General features: G+C 44.0%; 4 protein-coding genes across 4 annotated transcripts; 2 read left to right on the forward strand and 2 right to left on the reverse strand.

Moving 5' to 3' along the window:
• Positions 1-2,780: 2,780 nt before the first annotated feature.
• On the forward strand, positions 2,781-4,179 carry N7509_011453 (uncharacterized protein; the record flags this gene model as incomplete). The annotated part of the gene is given in 6 exon segments (XM_056636090.1): positions 2,781-3,037; positions 3,100-3,301; positions 3,336-3,422; positions 3,439-3,478; positions 3,513-3,793; positions 3,853-4,179. The coding sequence occupies 6 exon segments, from the start codon at positions 2,781-2,783 to the stop codon at positions 4,177-4,179; spliced, it is 1,194 nt and encodes a 397-aa protein (XP_056486710.1).
• Positions 4,180-4,196: 17 nt separating this feature from the next.
• On the reverse strand, positions 4,197-4,544 carry N7509_011454 (uncharacterized protein; the record flags this gene model as incomplete). The annotated part of the gene is made up of 1 exon (XM_056636091.1): positions 4,197-4,544. One exon carries the CDS (start codon positions 4,542-4,544, stop codon positions 4,197-4,199), a length of 348 nt encoding a protein of 115 aa, XP_056486711.1.
• Positions 4,545-8,829: 4,285 nt separating this feature from the next.
• N7509_011455 (uncharacterized protein) lies at positions 8,830-9,856 on the forward strand (the record flags this gene model as incomplete). Its single annotated transcript, XM_056636092.1, has 3 exons — positions 8,830-9,026; positions 9,128-9,159; positions 9,213-9,856. 3 exons carry the CDS (start codon positions 8,830-8,832, stop codon positions 9,854-9,856), a joined length of 873 nt encoding a protein of 290 aa, XP_056486712.1.
• Positions 9,857-12,029: 2,173 nt separating this feature from the next.
• N7509_011456 (uncharacterized protein) lies at positions 12,030-12,320 on the reverse strand (the record flags this gene model as incomplete). Its single annotated transcript, XM_056636093.1, has 1 exon — positions 12,030-12,320. One exon carries the CDS (start codon positions 12,318-12,320, stop codon positions 12,030-12,032), a length of 291 nt encoding a protein of 96 aa, XP_056486713.1.
• Positions 12,321-13,171: the final 851 nt, after the last annotated feature.

A 13,171-nucleotide genomic window follows, 5' to 3' on the forward strand; every position in this document is an offset into this window, starting at 1 on the left:
AGTGCCTTGCAGTGTACGGTTATATATGGATTATGCTTAACACTGTAGGCCGGGCCCTTTTAGAATTATCTAACTGTATAGTCAACCTCTGGTATTGATAAGGCTAAACTACACTCTATCTTACAGTGTAATAGGGTAGAATTCAATTAGTATAGCTGCTGTTCTCTAAGGGCAGTAACCCCTATATATATAATAACTCTGGGAGCTTGCTATAGGCTTGGGCATACTAATATAGTAGGCCCTCTAAAAGCTGTCTTTTTGAAGGGGTATAAATCTGTTCTGCTAATATAAACTTCTTCTGATATACCGGTACTATACTAGATAGTTCTCTATAGCTTAGTGGATACTGTAAAGCTGCTTTTGGGATAAAAAGAGTTTAATCTGGCGGTAATCAACTAAAGTAGTGCTACAGCCCTTTATTTAGCTGTTTATAGTTGATACCTGGAGATAGTCAACCTTATTCTCTGGTATCCTTATGCTGATATAAACCGTATAGATAATAATAGTAATACCCTGCTCCGGTGCTTAGTGTTTTCATTATATAATAAGATTACTGAAAAGCTACTGGCTATAAAGAACATTAATACTAACTTAATCAACTAACTTAATCAGCGGCTTTGGTTGACTTGATATACCCTAGTACTGCTGTACTATACGGTGACTTACTCAGATACTATTATCTTGAAATAGCTACTTATAGATCTAGAAACTAATTTGAACATTATTCTAGAAGACAAACCTCTTCTCTGCTGCTGCTACTGTAGACAGAGTTAATATATTAATAATACTTTTAAGTATGAGGGCTATATAAAACAATACCGATAGAGGGTTAATTGATCTACCTCTATATCAAACAGCAGCAGAAGGCTATATAGAGACTATTAGACTATTATTAAAGTAAGAAGAACAGCTCAGAACTAACTAGGGCACACTGGTAATGTATAATACAGCCCTAGGGATTGCTGCTTATGCTGGTAGCCTAGAAATGGTCCGGACTCTGTTATACACATACACACATAATTTATAAACACCCGGCGGTGAAGCCAAAAGGACAACTATCACTAATCTACTAATACATTTCCTAAAACATGCCTTATCTCCTTAGAGCCCATATATTTTTCCTTTCTGTCATTATTATCTCAGCTGTTAATATCAATTATAGTAGATCCTTACAGGTTAGTAATTTATAAGTAGACTAGCTTAAAGACACTTCTCTAAGTATTTAACATCCTATTCTCAGCAGTTGAAGCATATTTACTGTCTGGGGCATAAGATAGTTGATGTAGGTTAGTTTAGGGGGGAGGGGTTCGTTTATATTGGTCAACGTGGTTAAGTAGCGTCCAGTCAGCCTATAGTAATTCCAAATTATATTAAGGCTTACACTACTTCCAGTTCTAATTATCAGAGGGTGATTTCCCGTTCAGAAAGAAGGATATATTACCTTAGTGAATATCGGTTCTCTGCATCACTTCCGTCCGGTATATGGTCTACCTCTGATATCGAAAGAGGAAGTGTTCTGTGATCTCTCTGGCTTGTCTATATGTATACTAATCTGTCTCCGCGACGTTGATTCGATAAATATATTCGTTGAGTCTACCCATGCCAGTCCGGAGTTGGGCCAGCCCGCCCGCTTCTTTCCACGATAATAGATCGTACAGCTTCTGGGTGTGTTTCCCTGGGAGTGCTGCATCTACTCGTTTGGCGTGTTTTGTTTGGCGTGTCTTGTTTGGCGTGTCTTGTTTGGCGTGTCTTCGTTGTTCTCTGGTAGGCGTTTGCAGGTGGTTGCTTGGGATTGTGCGATGTCCAGGGTGGTCGACTTCATTCGGGGGACCTGTGCTTGTGGGATAGCGTCCTGACTCGATCAGAGCTCTGCACCAGAGATGGCCAGTGAAGAAATTGCAAGCAAATTCATCAAACCAGTCAAAAGGGTCAGTTGGAGCGTACACTCTCCGGGGTTTCTCTCTTTTCCTGAATCAATCGCTGTGAGGATGCTCAGATGCTCACAGAGATCAACGTACGGCGTAGCATACGAAGCAAAGGAAACAGTAGCTGTTCGACGAAAGTAATGGCTTGAGGAGAAGAAGGAGGAAGCTGAGATAGAACTAAGTACATGTAGGCGTGGATGCCTAAGTGGATGCCATCTACGTCAGGCATCCGCGAATGGTAACAACCCCAGTTCGTTACAATCGCCTTCCTTCCCAAATCTTTTAGTTAACCATTACCGATATTTACCTGTGGACAGAAATTAGCTTAAAAAGGGGGTTTTTCAACTATCGAATATCCCACGTCAATGGCAATGAACACAATAAGAACTTGACAAGACGCTATTCACAATCACGATATAACTGTACATGGTATGCCTTAGCTTAATCTCTGAAGCATACCTAAAACTTCCATCCAATCGCAGGAATGTGCATAAATTAGAAAAAGTCACGGAGATTTATATAATGAGCTTTCGATGGCCCATGGGGATGCGGAACTCTATTTGGGGTTATGACGTCTACATATCTCAACCGGAACAACTAGTGTGGGGAAACGCAGGAGAATCCATCAATAAGCTTTCCGTATCTCATCAACCTTTCCATTTGGAATTTCACCAAGCTTTTAAGTTCTTGGAACATCGAAGGAAGCGGGGGTTGAGCGAATGGTCTGCTTTTTAGGTTCATCTACCCTCGCCCCCACGTGCCTTCCATCCACGTGAGATGTGGGAGAATTTTTCTCGAAGGCAGTCTACAAACCCCACTGAACACAAGTTGCACATCCCAAGAGTCATATACTCCATGTCGTTGACGGAAGAGCAACTTCGGGCTATCTCAATAGCAGAAAGAGTGGGGGGAAGCTCTTCTCTGCTGGGCTGTGCGTTTATTGTGACGACCTATTGCGCTTCGCCCGCTTTTCGCAAGCCCGTCAACCGACTGATCTTCTATGCTTCCTTCGGGAATGCTTTCGCGGGTGTTGCGACTATCATCAGCAGAGATGGTGTTTTAGCAGGTCCAAACTCCAGCCTATGCCAAGCACAGGCATTCTTTATTCAATAGTGTGTTGCCACTCTCCACTACATGACTTACAGGATTACAAACTCTAATATTATGGTTGGAGTTGGATGCCAACGGACTCGTTATGGTCATTTTGTATGGCGGTCAATATATACTTGACTTTTTACCGGAGATACTCAGCAGAAGATCTCAAGAAGCTTGAAAAGTGGTACTTTGCTCTTTGCTATGGGTTACCGTTGATCCTGGCAATTATACTGAGCGTCATAAAGACTGCCGAAAGAGGGAGGGTCTATGGGCCGGCTCTGGTAGGTACCGCGAATGCATATGGCTTATGCATAGCATAAGACTGACCCCTGCTTAGATATGGTGTTCGATCACGGAACCATGGCAATTCTTACGTTTGGTGTGCTTTTATGGTCCAGTGTGGTACGTCGTACTCTAGCTTCTCGCAACTTTAGAACTGACTTCCTTTTTACAGGGTGGTAAGTATCACAACTTTTGTGATATACGCTACAGCGGGCGTCCGCATCTATCGACAGCAAAAGGCTTTACGGATGACCAAAGATGCGCCACCTGCAAACAGAGTGATCAACGTGACTCGATCGGTCTCGTTCGATGTAACCGCCTGTGCAGACAAAGGGGCAACGACGGAGCCAGCCATGCCATATTCGACCTGTATCGAGTCCCAAAAGTGTCATTCTGGAAGTGGGTTGGACATTCAGGTCAAGAAGAATCACTCTATGTGGAGTTATTTCAGATACTCCTTTATTTTCTTCATAGCCATGGTCGCTACGTGGGTATGAATTCGCTCTGAGAATAAACAGACCTTACGAGTCTTTACTAACGCCGTGTCCAGTTGCCGTCATTCATCAATCGAATCTATGGAATTATCGATCCCGCGAAACCAAATTTTGGCTTGAATTTGGCGGGTGCATTTGTCCTCTCTCTCCAAGGGGTTTGGAACGCGATTATCTACACATCGACCACTCTTCCGGTTTTTAAAGCCAAGCGGGCTTCTATGGTCAAATCCAGATCACACGCAAGGCGGCCTGTTAAAACCGCTAGGGGGGGAATTGACGATATCTCGCTTGGGCATGTGGGATTTGATGAGAGGTCTAACGCAGGCAGTACATCCTCTTTGGCAATCCGTTCCCCGCCTGAAAACCCCATCGCCGACGTGTAGCTATTCTCTTCTACTGTTTACCTAGTCGTCATTTGAAGTTCGATACCAGGTCTTCGGAGTGAAACAGGAAGCGGACGGCAGCTCAGTCGGTCCAGCACGGAGGTAAATCGGGTCGACCAAAGAGGCTTACGACCGGAGGCAGGGGCGGCGAAGGATCGGGGGCCATGAGAAGGACTAGTGGCTGCTCGTAAGATGATACTTAACATCAGTTTGAAAAGGCCAGGGTAGGGGGGGACAAACACACCTTCGGCAATACCACCTCTTGCCCACAGCCGGAGGGTACCAAGCCCTCGCGAGCTGAGGCCCATGGATATGTTGAGCGAAGCGGCCATGTTCCTAACAGATGCCTTGAGCGATGGGAGCATGACTGTATTATGTGTCAAGAGTCAGCACCATCAGGCTCGTCCAGCACGAGAGGCGGGTGCATGTCAATGCGTTGAGTCCACGCGACGTAGCGCGTCGGGCAGGCTCGGTCGTGTCGGGCGCAATATTGTCTTTGAACCTGGAAAGGAAAAGAAACATCAGCATTTTACCCAGGGTAATAATGGGCAAGTTCCCAACCGAGATCCTTATCCAACCTCATGGCCACGTAAGTAGGCAACAACAATGGCAATGCACCAGGGTGGACTTGACCGCGAGGGTCATTTCGCTGGTGACAGTGGGAAGGGATCGGCGAGCATTGACAACCGCAGCGAATCGTCAGCCCGGGATGATCGAACACGAAGCCCCACGGATAATATCCTACCAACTTGCTCTTGTTCGGAGAGCATTGGGTTATAGTGGTAGCATTGAGCCAACGTTCAGGGCTGCCTTCGGCGCGATCTATCTTAGATGGCCAGCAGAGAGCACAGGGGGGGTGTAAATCACTCACTATTTTCACAGCTTGAAAAAGAACTCTTAAGCCAGTCAAGGTACAGATGTCGATTGGTTTCGTGGGAATGCTAGCAATAGGGCTAATTCTCTAAAAATCTTCCAAGTCAGCATGGTGTCAAGTGCTGACATCGATGCACATACCTGCCATGAATGTAGTGCTCCATCGAGCATGGACAAGCTAGAGGCGGTGTTGTGAGCGTCGGTACAATCACAAGTATGAGAGATCAGGTTCGTACAGCACCACAGAAAGCAGGTCGAAGGCCCAGGCCATATTCCGCTGCAGACCTATACCAGTGGCTGCCATCTCATCCTGGCAATAGAAATAGGCCAGACTTAAAATGCTCAATCGTGCCAGTACGAAACATGGGCAATGTGGAAGAGGAAATCGTCCATGTCTAGGTTGGGCTGACTGGGGAATGTTTTCAAAGAGACCGTTGTGCTGGGGTCTGGGGGACATATTTATTGTGCTGCGGGCGCGTTGTCGCTCGCGCAGCTGGGATCGATGGATGGTCCGGCCGAGTTGGCCCTAATAGTGTCCCTCATATTACGGCCTGTTGAACTGTTTCACCATTTATTACATGCTACTTTAATTGAAGCCGCAGTTTCGTCTCGATAAAATCCTATTCTGAACTCTTATTCCAAGATTTCAACGTCGTTTCAAGTTTCGTGACGCAGCTACCACAGATCAGAACACCGACAACGCGTCGTGTCAACTTTCATAAACATGAGTTTCTACCAGCTAAAATACATTCTGGCTATTTTTCAACGTCTGGCCCGAGAAGGAATTCTGCGGCATCATTTAACTTGTTCTCAACGATGACAATTTGATGAATATTTGATGCCAACATTGACCAGGTTGATCTTAATATGATGTCGTTGGGATCTTAACTTTTCTGCTTCATGTCTAATATAATACTCTCAAAATGTTATGTTGCAAAAGAAAAATCGTATACCTGAGCCCTGCAAATGACGCTAGTTCCGGAGATATATTTCCCAGCGATTACCATTGTCGGGCCGACCTCAAATGGAGGGCGAGCAAGCAGGAAACGATGGACAGATGCCGCATTTTTGAGTGTAGATTATAAAACGCTGGACAGATATAGTAGCTTTTGCAGGTTCTTATGACTCAATAAGCCATACCTGTGGAGTGAAGTGATAAGAGTAATAAGGTCTGAAGCTAGGCAATAGTATGGTAGGTGGACAACATGGGAGGCTAGTATTGAGTATGATCAGAAGGTCCTGATCCCATAAGGCGAACTATTTTCACTAGATTGTTTAGAATCAAGAGCCAGACCGCTTTGAAGGTGATGTGATAGGGCCCCTTCGTTGAAGTAGCTTGACAATCACTTTATATCCTCCTGATAAGGCAGCCTGGAGAGCAATACCAAAGGCTGCTCCATAGCTTAAGAGTAGTTTAATGATTATTTGATGGCCTCCTAGTGAGGTAGCCTGGAGAGCATTGCCATGAAGGCCACCCTGGGTATTGATGTCTGCTCTCTGGTCTAAGAGTAGTTTGACAATCTCTTGATGACCTTCTGATGAGGCAGCCTGGATAGCACTGCCATCAGAGTTGTCTTGTATGTTGATGTCTGCTCCTTGGTCTAGCAGTAGTTGAACAATATCTTGATCCTATCATGATTCTCGAGATGTTATTGAATGGAGCGAAATTCTGACATGACTGCGGAGGTGACGGAAGGTTAGCGTCACAGACCTCAATAGCTACCCGAGATCTAGATCCCCGCTGACATCACCACTCCCCGGCCATCTCTTCCTTGTGTAGCAGATCTCTAGAATCTTGTGGCAATTAACCAACTAATAGTCAGTCAGAGGCTGCAAACCTGTTCTGATCGATAAAATACGGATTTCCCACCAATCAAGACCGTTCCTTTCTTGGCAAATCTCGGAGCGGAACATAGGTGACAAGTGAATCCCATGGAGTTCTCCTTTTATGGGGATCGAATCTCCTACCGTCAAAATTACCTCGAGTCAAAGAAAATGCCTGGTTGTAGAGGCTAACCCGTCATCGACTTCGACACGATTGATTTCTTCCTACATTATCTCGCTGAGTGTCTACGAGACAGTCTCAATAACAGCTCCTATCGGAAGATGAGAAGAGCTCAGGAGCCAGTGACGTTCTGTAATCCAGCAGATTGCCGATCACGATTTTGAATGTTGGTTAGAAGAGCTCAGACCGGTCAAGAAATACTCACGTGTGTCAAACTGCCTTCATTTCATTCACTATGTGCCCACACCGATGAAAGCATAGCAGAGATGTATGTTGAACAATGTGGACAAGGGACACAATTATTCTCTATTCTGAGTCTATTAATTTAATACGAATAGCAGATAACTCTGAAGCATGCCTGGCTCTGAGTCAGTTACCATAATTGTATGTCACTTCCTATTTCTTCTGTCCCAGGCTATCATTCAGGCTTCGGGCTGTATGCCTAAGGTTTTGAACTAATAATATATAGATAACAGACTGGATTCTGTTCTTCCTTGCCACCCTAGCTGTTACAGCCCGGTTATATGTCCGACTTTTCCTCCGAAAGACACCGAATGTGCTCGCAGAGGGCCTCGTTGTAATGGCTTGGTGTTCTATACTTGTAGCAACCATCCTGTACACTATTATAGTGAATGGTGGGCCTAGAACTGGCTTTATGAATGATCTCCAGACGCGGAGCAGTTTGCAAGAGGTGAGACCATTATATATAAGCTCCAAAAGACTCCCGACTAACCATGAATGCAGCTTCTTTATGTTAGCGCCTTCTTCTGGATCACCGGACTATATTTTACTAAACTCAGCATGGCGATTTTTTATTTTTACCTCTTTCCCCCAATTATGCCTCGGCTGCGCATCGCGTTATGGATGGTAACCATATACATTATATTTGCATTCATTACATCGCTTATCATCCTTCTTGCGTGGTGTATTCCGATTCGAATAAACTGGTTAGTTTGCTCTCCATTTGATTATGAAGCTGAAGGTACTTACCTTTTTTTTTCTTAGGAATCCACAGAACCCATGCAGCGCGCTTGCAAATAGAGAAACATTCAGTTTATTCTGGGCATTGAACCTTACGGGAGAGGCGTCACGTACGAGGCTCTCTCTAATTTTCTATCCTTGATTGCGTCTAATTGAGAAAATAGTCTTCGTCCTACCCTTCTTTCTCCTCCCTAACCTAAATGTAACACAACCTCAGCTCTATACGATATTAGGGATTTTCGCCATCGGGCTAATCACAATCATTGCGGGCCTTGCTCGGTTCATTGTTATCATGATCTCGGCTCAGAATGCTGTCACAGGATGTATGCCTCCTTCTCCCCCCATAAAACTATGTACCTAAGGGCCAACCTGACTGGAATGTAATTTCAAGTCATCCTAACCCAAACAGAACTCTGCTGTTCAGCGATCACAGTCTCCCTCCCCACGCTCAGGCCACTTGTTCGGCAGATACTTGGTGGTAGTTGGTTGAACAGTGGTTCCTTGAGTGATACCCATTCCCCACGGACGCCAGTTATAGCGTCAAGACCAGCCTATCATATTCCTCTGGATGCATTTGGGATCACGAGATGGGAGGAGCGAGATCATTATGAGCCCAGCCACCCGAGGTCCGACCGTGAAAGGGTTGAGCTAGGGAACAACACGAGATTCGCGGTGGAACCGCAATATGAGGGTACTAGTGGCCTGACGGATGAAGGTGATAGCTTGAGAATATAATTGAGGACTACTGCAAAATACTGCCATGATCGGATACATACAAACTCACTTTCGTCATGACGTTGGCAAAATTCAAAACCGAGGCTCTTCAAGGCCTATGCACTCAAGAGCAACTCGATCTCTTGGACTCCATCGACACACTCCGATCGCAGGGCATCAGCCTCAATGTCTCTCTCCCACAGATAATAGTCTGTGGAGACGAATTGTTCGGAAAGAGCTCTGTTCTCGAAACTATTTCTGTGTCTCTTTTCCCGTGAAAAGTAACCTATGCACTATATTCCCTACCGAACTGGTTCTGCGAAAGAACTCGCAGGTGGGAGTCCGAATTTGCATTGTTCCTCATCAAAATCGCAGCGAGGCGGAGCAGCATTCGCTTGGCAGCTTCTGTGAGCAACTCGACGGGTTTAATGGCCTTGCGGATTTGATAGATAATTCAAAGGCGGCAATGGGCATATCAATCTACGAAGAAAATTCTCAAATTATCTCTTGGGGGTTGAAGTCTCGGGCCCGGATAGGCCACATCTCACGATTGCCGATCTTCAGGGCCTCTTTCACTCTGAAACACGCCAACAGTCGGCAGCAGATGTTCAGTTGGTTCAGGACGTGATTCAGTCGTACATGAAAGAACCACGTGGTGTCATTCTTGCTGTTCTATCTGCAAAAAATGACTTTGCGAACCAGATCATCCTACGTTTAGCGCGGGATTCTGATCCATCCGGGGTCCGAACTCTCAGCGTTATCTGCAAGCCTGACGTACTGGTACCGAGATCTGAGAGTGAAGCTTTATTGGCTTTGCTTGCTAAGAATCAAGAGGTGGAGTTATGTCTAGTTGACTCATTGAGAACGTGTGTTAGCGGCCTGCTTCTTGGCCAGGTTGCAAGTGAGCTTCCTAGCTTCGTCGGCGAGATCAATGCGAAGGTCCGCTCCTGTCAGGTGCAGCTTCAGAAACTCGGCGACCCTCGGGCAACTGCGAATGAAAAAAGGTCATATCTTTTGCATGTCAGTCAAGGTTTTCAATCCCTCAATCCCTTACCAGAGCAGCCGTGGACGGCATTTACAACGAGCCTTTTTCCGGCGACCTGAGAACGAAAATTGGCCCTCAGAGACGTAGCCGAGCAGTCGCAGTCATTCAGAACCTGAATGAGCAATTTATAGATAAAATCTCTATTTGCGGCTATTTACGCATATTCTCGAAAACGAAAATGAAATATCTGTCCCCAAGAATCAAATTCCCATCACACGGGACAAATATATTCAAAATATAGAAGTGCTTCTCAAAAAGACAAGGAGTCGAGAATTACTTGGTATCTTTAATCCCATGATACTGAAAGATTTATTTCAAGAGCAGTGTACCAGTTGGGATGACATAACAGAAAACCATAATCAGAATTATCTTTAAGTTATAGTATATACTGAAAGATGGGAATGCTCAATGGCAATCTGCATACTGCAGACAAAGAGAGAGAAATAAGATAGACAACACTATACCTGCAGGGTACACATATTGTAGAGAGTAGGTAGAACTCTAGAGATAGAACATTCAGAGTATCCGAGCTCTGTCGCTACCAGTATACGCAAATTACAATAAGGAACGATTATATTGACCCGAACAGTGGGTAGTGGTAAGATAACTATCACTAAGGGCTTATATGCAAAATAGGAGCAAGGCCTGAGGCCTACAATGTCATATGATATCACCAGAGCGATTCCCCTACTACAATACTTAGTAAAGTTAATTAATTACTTTCAGGTCTTAAATTAAGCTTAGCTTCTGTATATAATCTAGCTAATAAACCACTGAATAATCTAGAAAGCTTTAAATATTTAAGTAGAAATATTTCTTTTTATCTTCTAGATCCTCTATTAATAGATATTATAAATAGATAATAGCTATTGTAATGAGGATTTCCGCTCTCAACATCGGTATCCTAGGGTCATGTGACAGAAGCCTTAGCAACAAGGCCCCCGTTTTGTTTCGGGAGAATAAGTAGCGTTCGTTCCATAGTATCAATTCAACACGCATGTTCCCCCTTATGAAATGATTCCCTGAGGTTGATGAGGTTGCGGTATCGGTATACCACTCATGAAAGGTTCTATTGTTTGTTCTATCAATCCTCTACAACGTCACGCTTTGCCTATCTCGTTCCTGCACTCTACGAGTGTGGTGGTGTTGTCTCTTCGTGATCGACCCGTCTGCTAACGCAGATAGCCTTCGAGCATTCCCATCTTACACTATCTAATACTTAGTTTCTGCTAGGATCTATAAGTATAAGTAGTTAATACTATTAGAACTACCCTTCTTTATAAGAAATTTCTTTACTATCTAATAAATTAAAAAGATCTTAGAGTTATTAATAAAGATAAAAAAGCTATACTAGGTCTTACTCTATACTTTTCTAGATAGATTTATTATTGTTAAGAGTTATCTTCTATATAATCAAATAGTAAATATAGATAGGTAGAAGCTTATCGTATAACTGTCCTTCTTCCTACTCACCTAGCTAAAGTAATAGATACTATTTTATTTACAGCGATCGGTACTACAGAGAAAAGTCATCATCTAGGCAGTCTTCCAGGCTAATAATAATCATCACAGAGGGTCTCTGACAAATGCCATATCCGGGGGTCAGGCATACTCTAGGGTGGGAGCAAAGAGCGATGATTAGCCTGGGTTCGAAATCTTTTACAACGCGGTTCACTATGCTGCCACATTGTATCTGGATCTTTCCATGAGCGACTAGACTAGGAATATGGAAGGCTCGATGTCTGAAGGGTATGTGACTGTAATTTACGGGTTGAAACAGGGCAGTACTGCACAAACAGCACCCAACCTTTACCCTAGAGTCTTGGCAGTAGGGCTCAGAGCTAAGAGTAGAGTGTAAATTGGTGAAGCTGGTTTTGCAGTTCGCTGTATATATAGGGTCTCTTATTCCCTCTAAAACAAAAAAAAAATTATTCAACCATATGAACTACATCACTATGCCATATGCGATGTAGTTTATTAAAAGCATAACAATAAAGTATTGCTTTACAAAAGTAACAGGTAAGAACCATCATCTAGCAGTCGAAAAGAACTTTGCACTCCGAAGTTGATTCTATTCCGAGCCCATAATAGTCATTGCCATTCGAGGGACCCTCGCCGTCAATGTGGGTTTGGGTCGCGTAGGCACCGTGGCACTCGCTTTTAGAGCGTCCATTGTGTTAGTTATATCATTCATATCAGATTAAAAGTCAGAAATTGGTTTGGGGCTTTGACTTACGTGAAACCGTTCATGTTGCAAGTAGCACCCCACGAGAATGTGTCGTCCAAATAAGCAGACCTCCATGTGAGCAGATCGCTACAGGATGGATCATCACCATCGTAATCGCCAATGTCATTTCCATCAGGATCATAGAGTCTCACACCACTGGTAGCAGCAGAGGGACTGCCATCTGGCCCTCCCCAGATGTGGTTGTTGCTAATCCAACCGACGGCGGAGCACTTACCCGCCATAGCAGATGGTAGACTGGAAGCCACGAGCAATATAACGGGGATAGAAGCATGCATGATAATATCGGCCGAAATTTCTGAGTGACGTTATCCGGAAATTGGGATAGTATTGAGTGGTACTTGATGAAATGAAATGAATTAACGAACTAGAAAGCAGTTTGAATGTCTTTTATATAGTCATTCCTGTGCCTCTGTGGCCCCATTTGTCCTGACCTACTAGGAAACTATATGCGAGATCTCTAAAGATTTCCAAGTATGCCAAGGGCATTTTTCCCAAGTGCTAAAATTGTAACTTCCTTGTAGGTGCATTTCCTCAAGGTAACTATTTTTTAGAATTTCTTTCAATGACATCATAAGTCTCACACAAAGTCGAGAAAAAAACAATCGACAGAGGGTCTAAGCCAATTATAAGCCATTTCATTTAAAGATTCATTGGGGGCTAACTTGTTGATAGTCGATGGTTCTATCGAATCATCAGCTGACGCGGGATCTATTTCCCTCTAGACTTATAGTGTTACGTACGCTGATACCCGACAAATGTTGATTTTATGGAGGCAATCCTGCTTCTGGTCATTATGATGGCTGTGCTATTCTGTCGTCACTAGGACACTTCGTATTGACATCATAGCCTGCTTCTATCTTATTTTGGGGGCTTCGGAACTCGCCAATAGCTTGCCGGACAACTTAGAAGTTTCCGGAAGTCCTAGAATTCCTTTACAAGGGATTTGTAGATTAAAAGAGTACAATAATGATCGAATTCACAGCAATATTGATACATTTAAAAATTCTATATAAGATTTCCGTTGGGAAGTTTGTCTTACAGTATCCTCTTAAGTTTTATATTATCTCATATTTCGTAGAGAACCTCACGAAGCTAAGCCCCCGCCAAGTCAGCCCCCACAAATCCC

The sequence above is a fragment of the Penicillium cosmopolitanum genome (genome assembly GCF_028827165.1).
Source record: "Penicillium cosmopolitanum strain IBT 29677 chromosome Unknown utg000009l:1.0-9042332.0:1.0-9050551.0, whole genome shotgun sequence".
NCBI lineage: Eukaryota > Fungi > Ascomycota > Eurotiomycetes > Eurotiales > Aspergillaceae > Penicillium > Penicillium cosmopolitanum.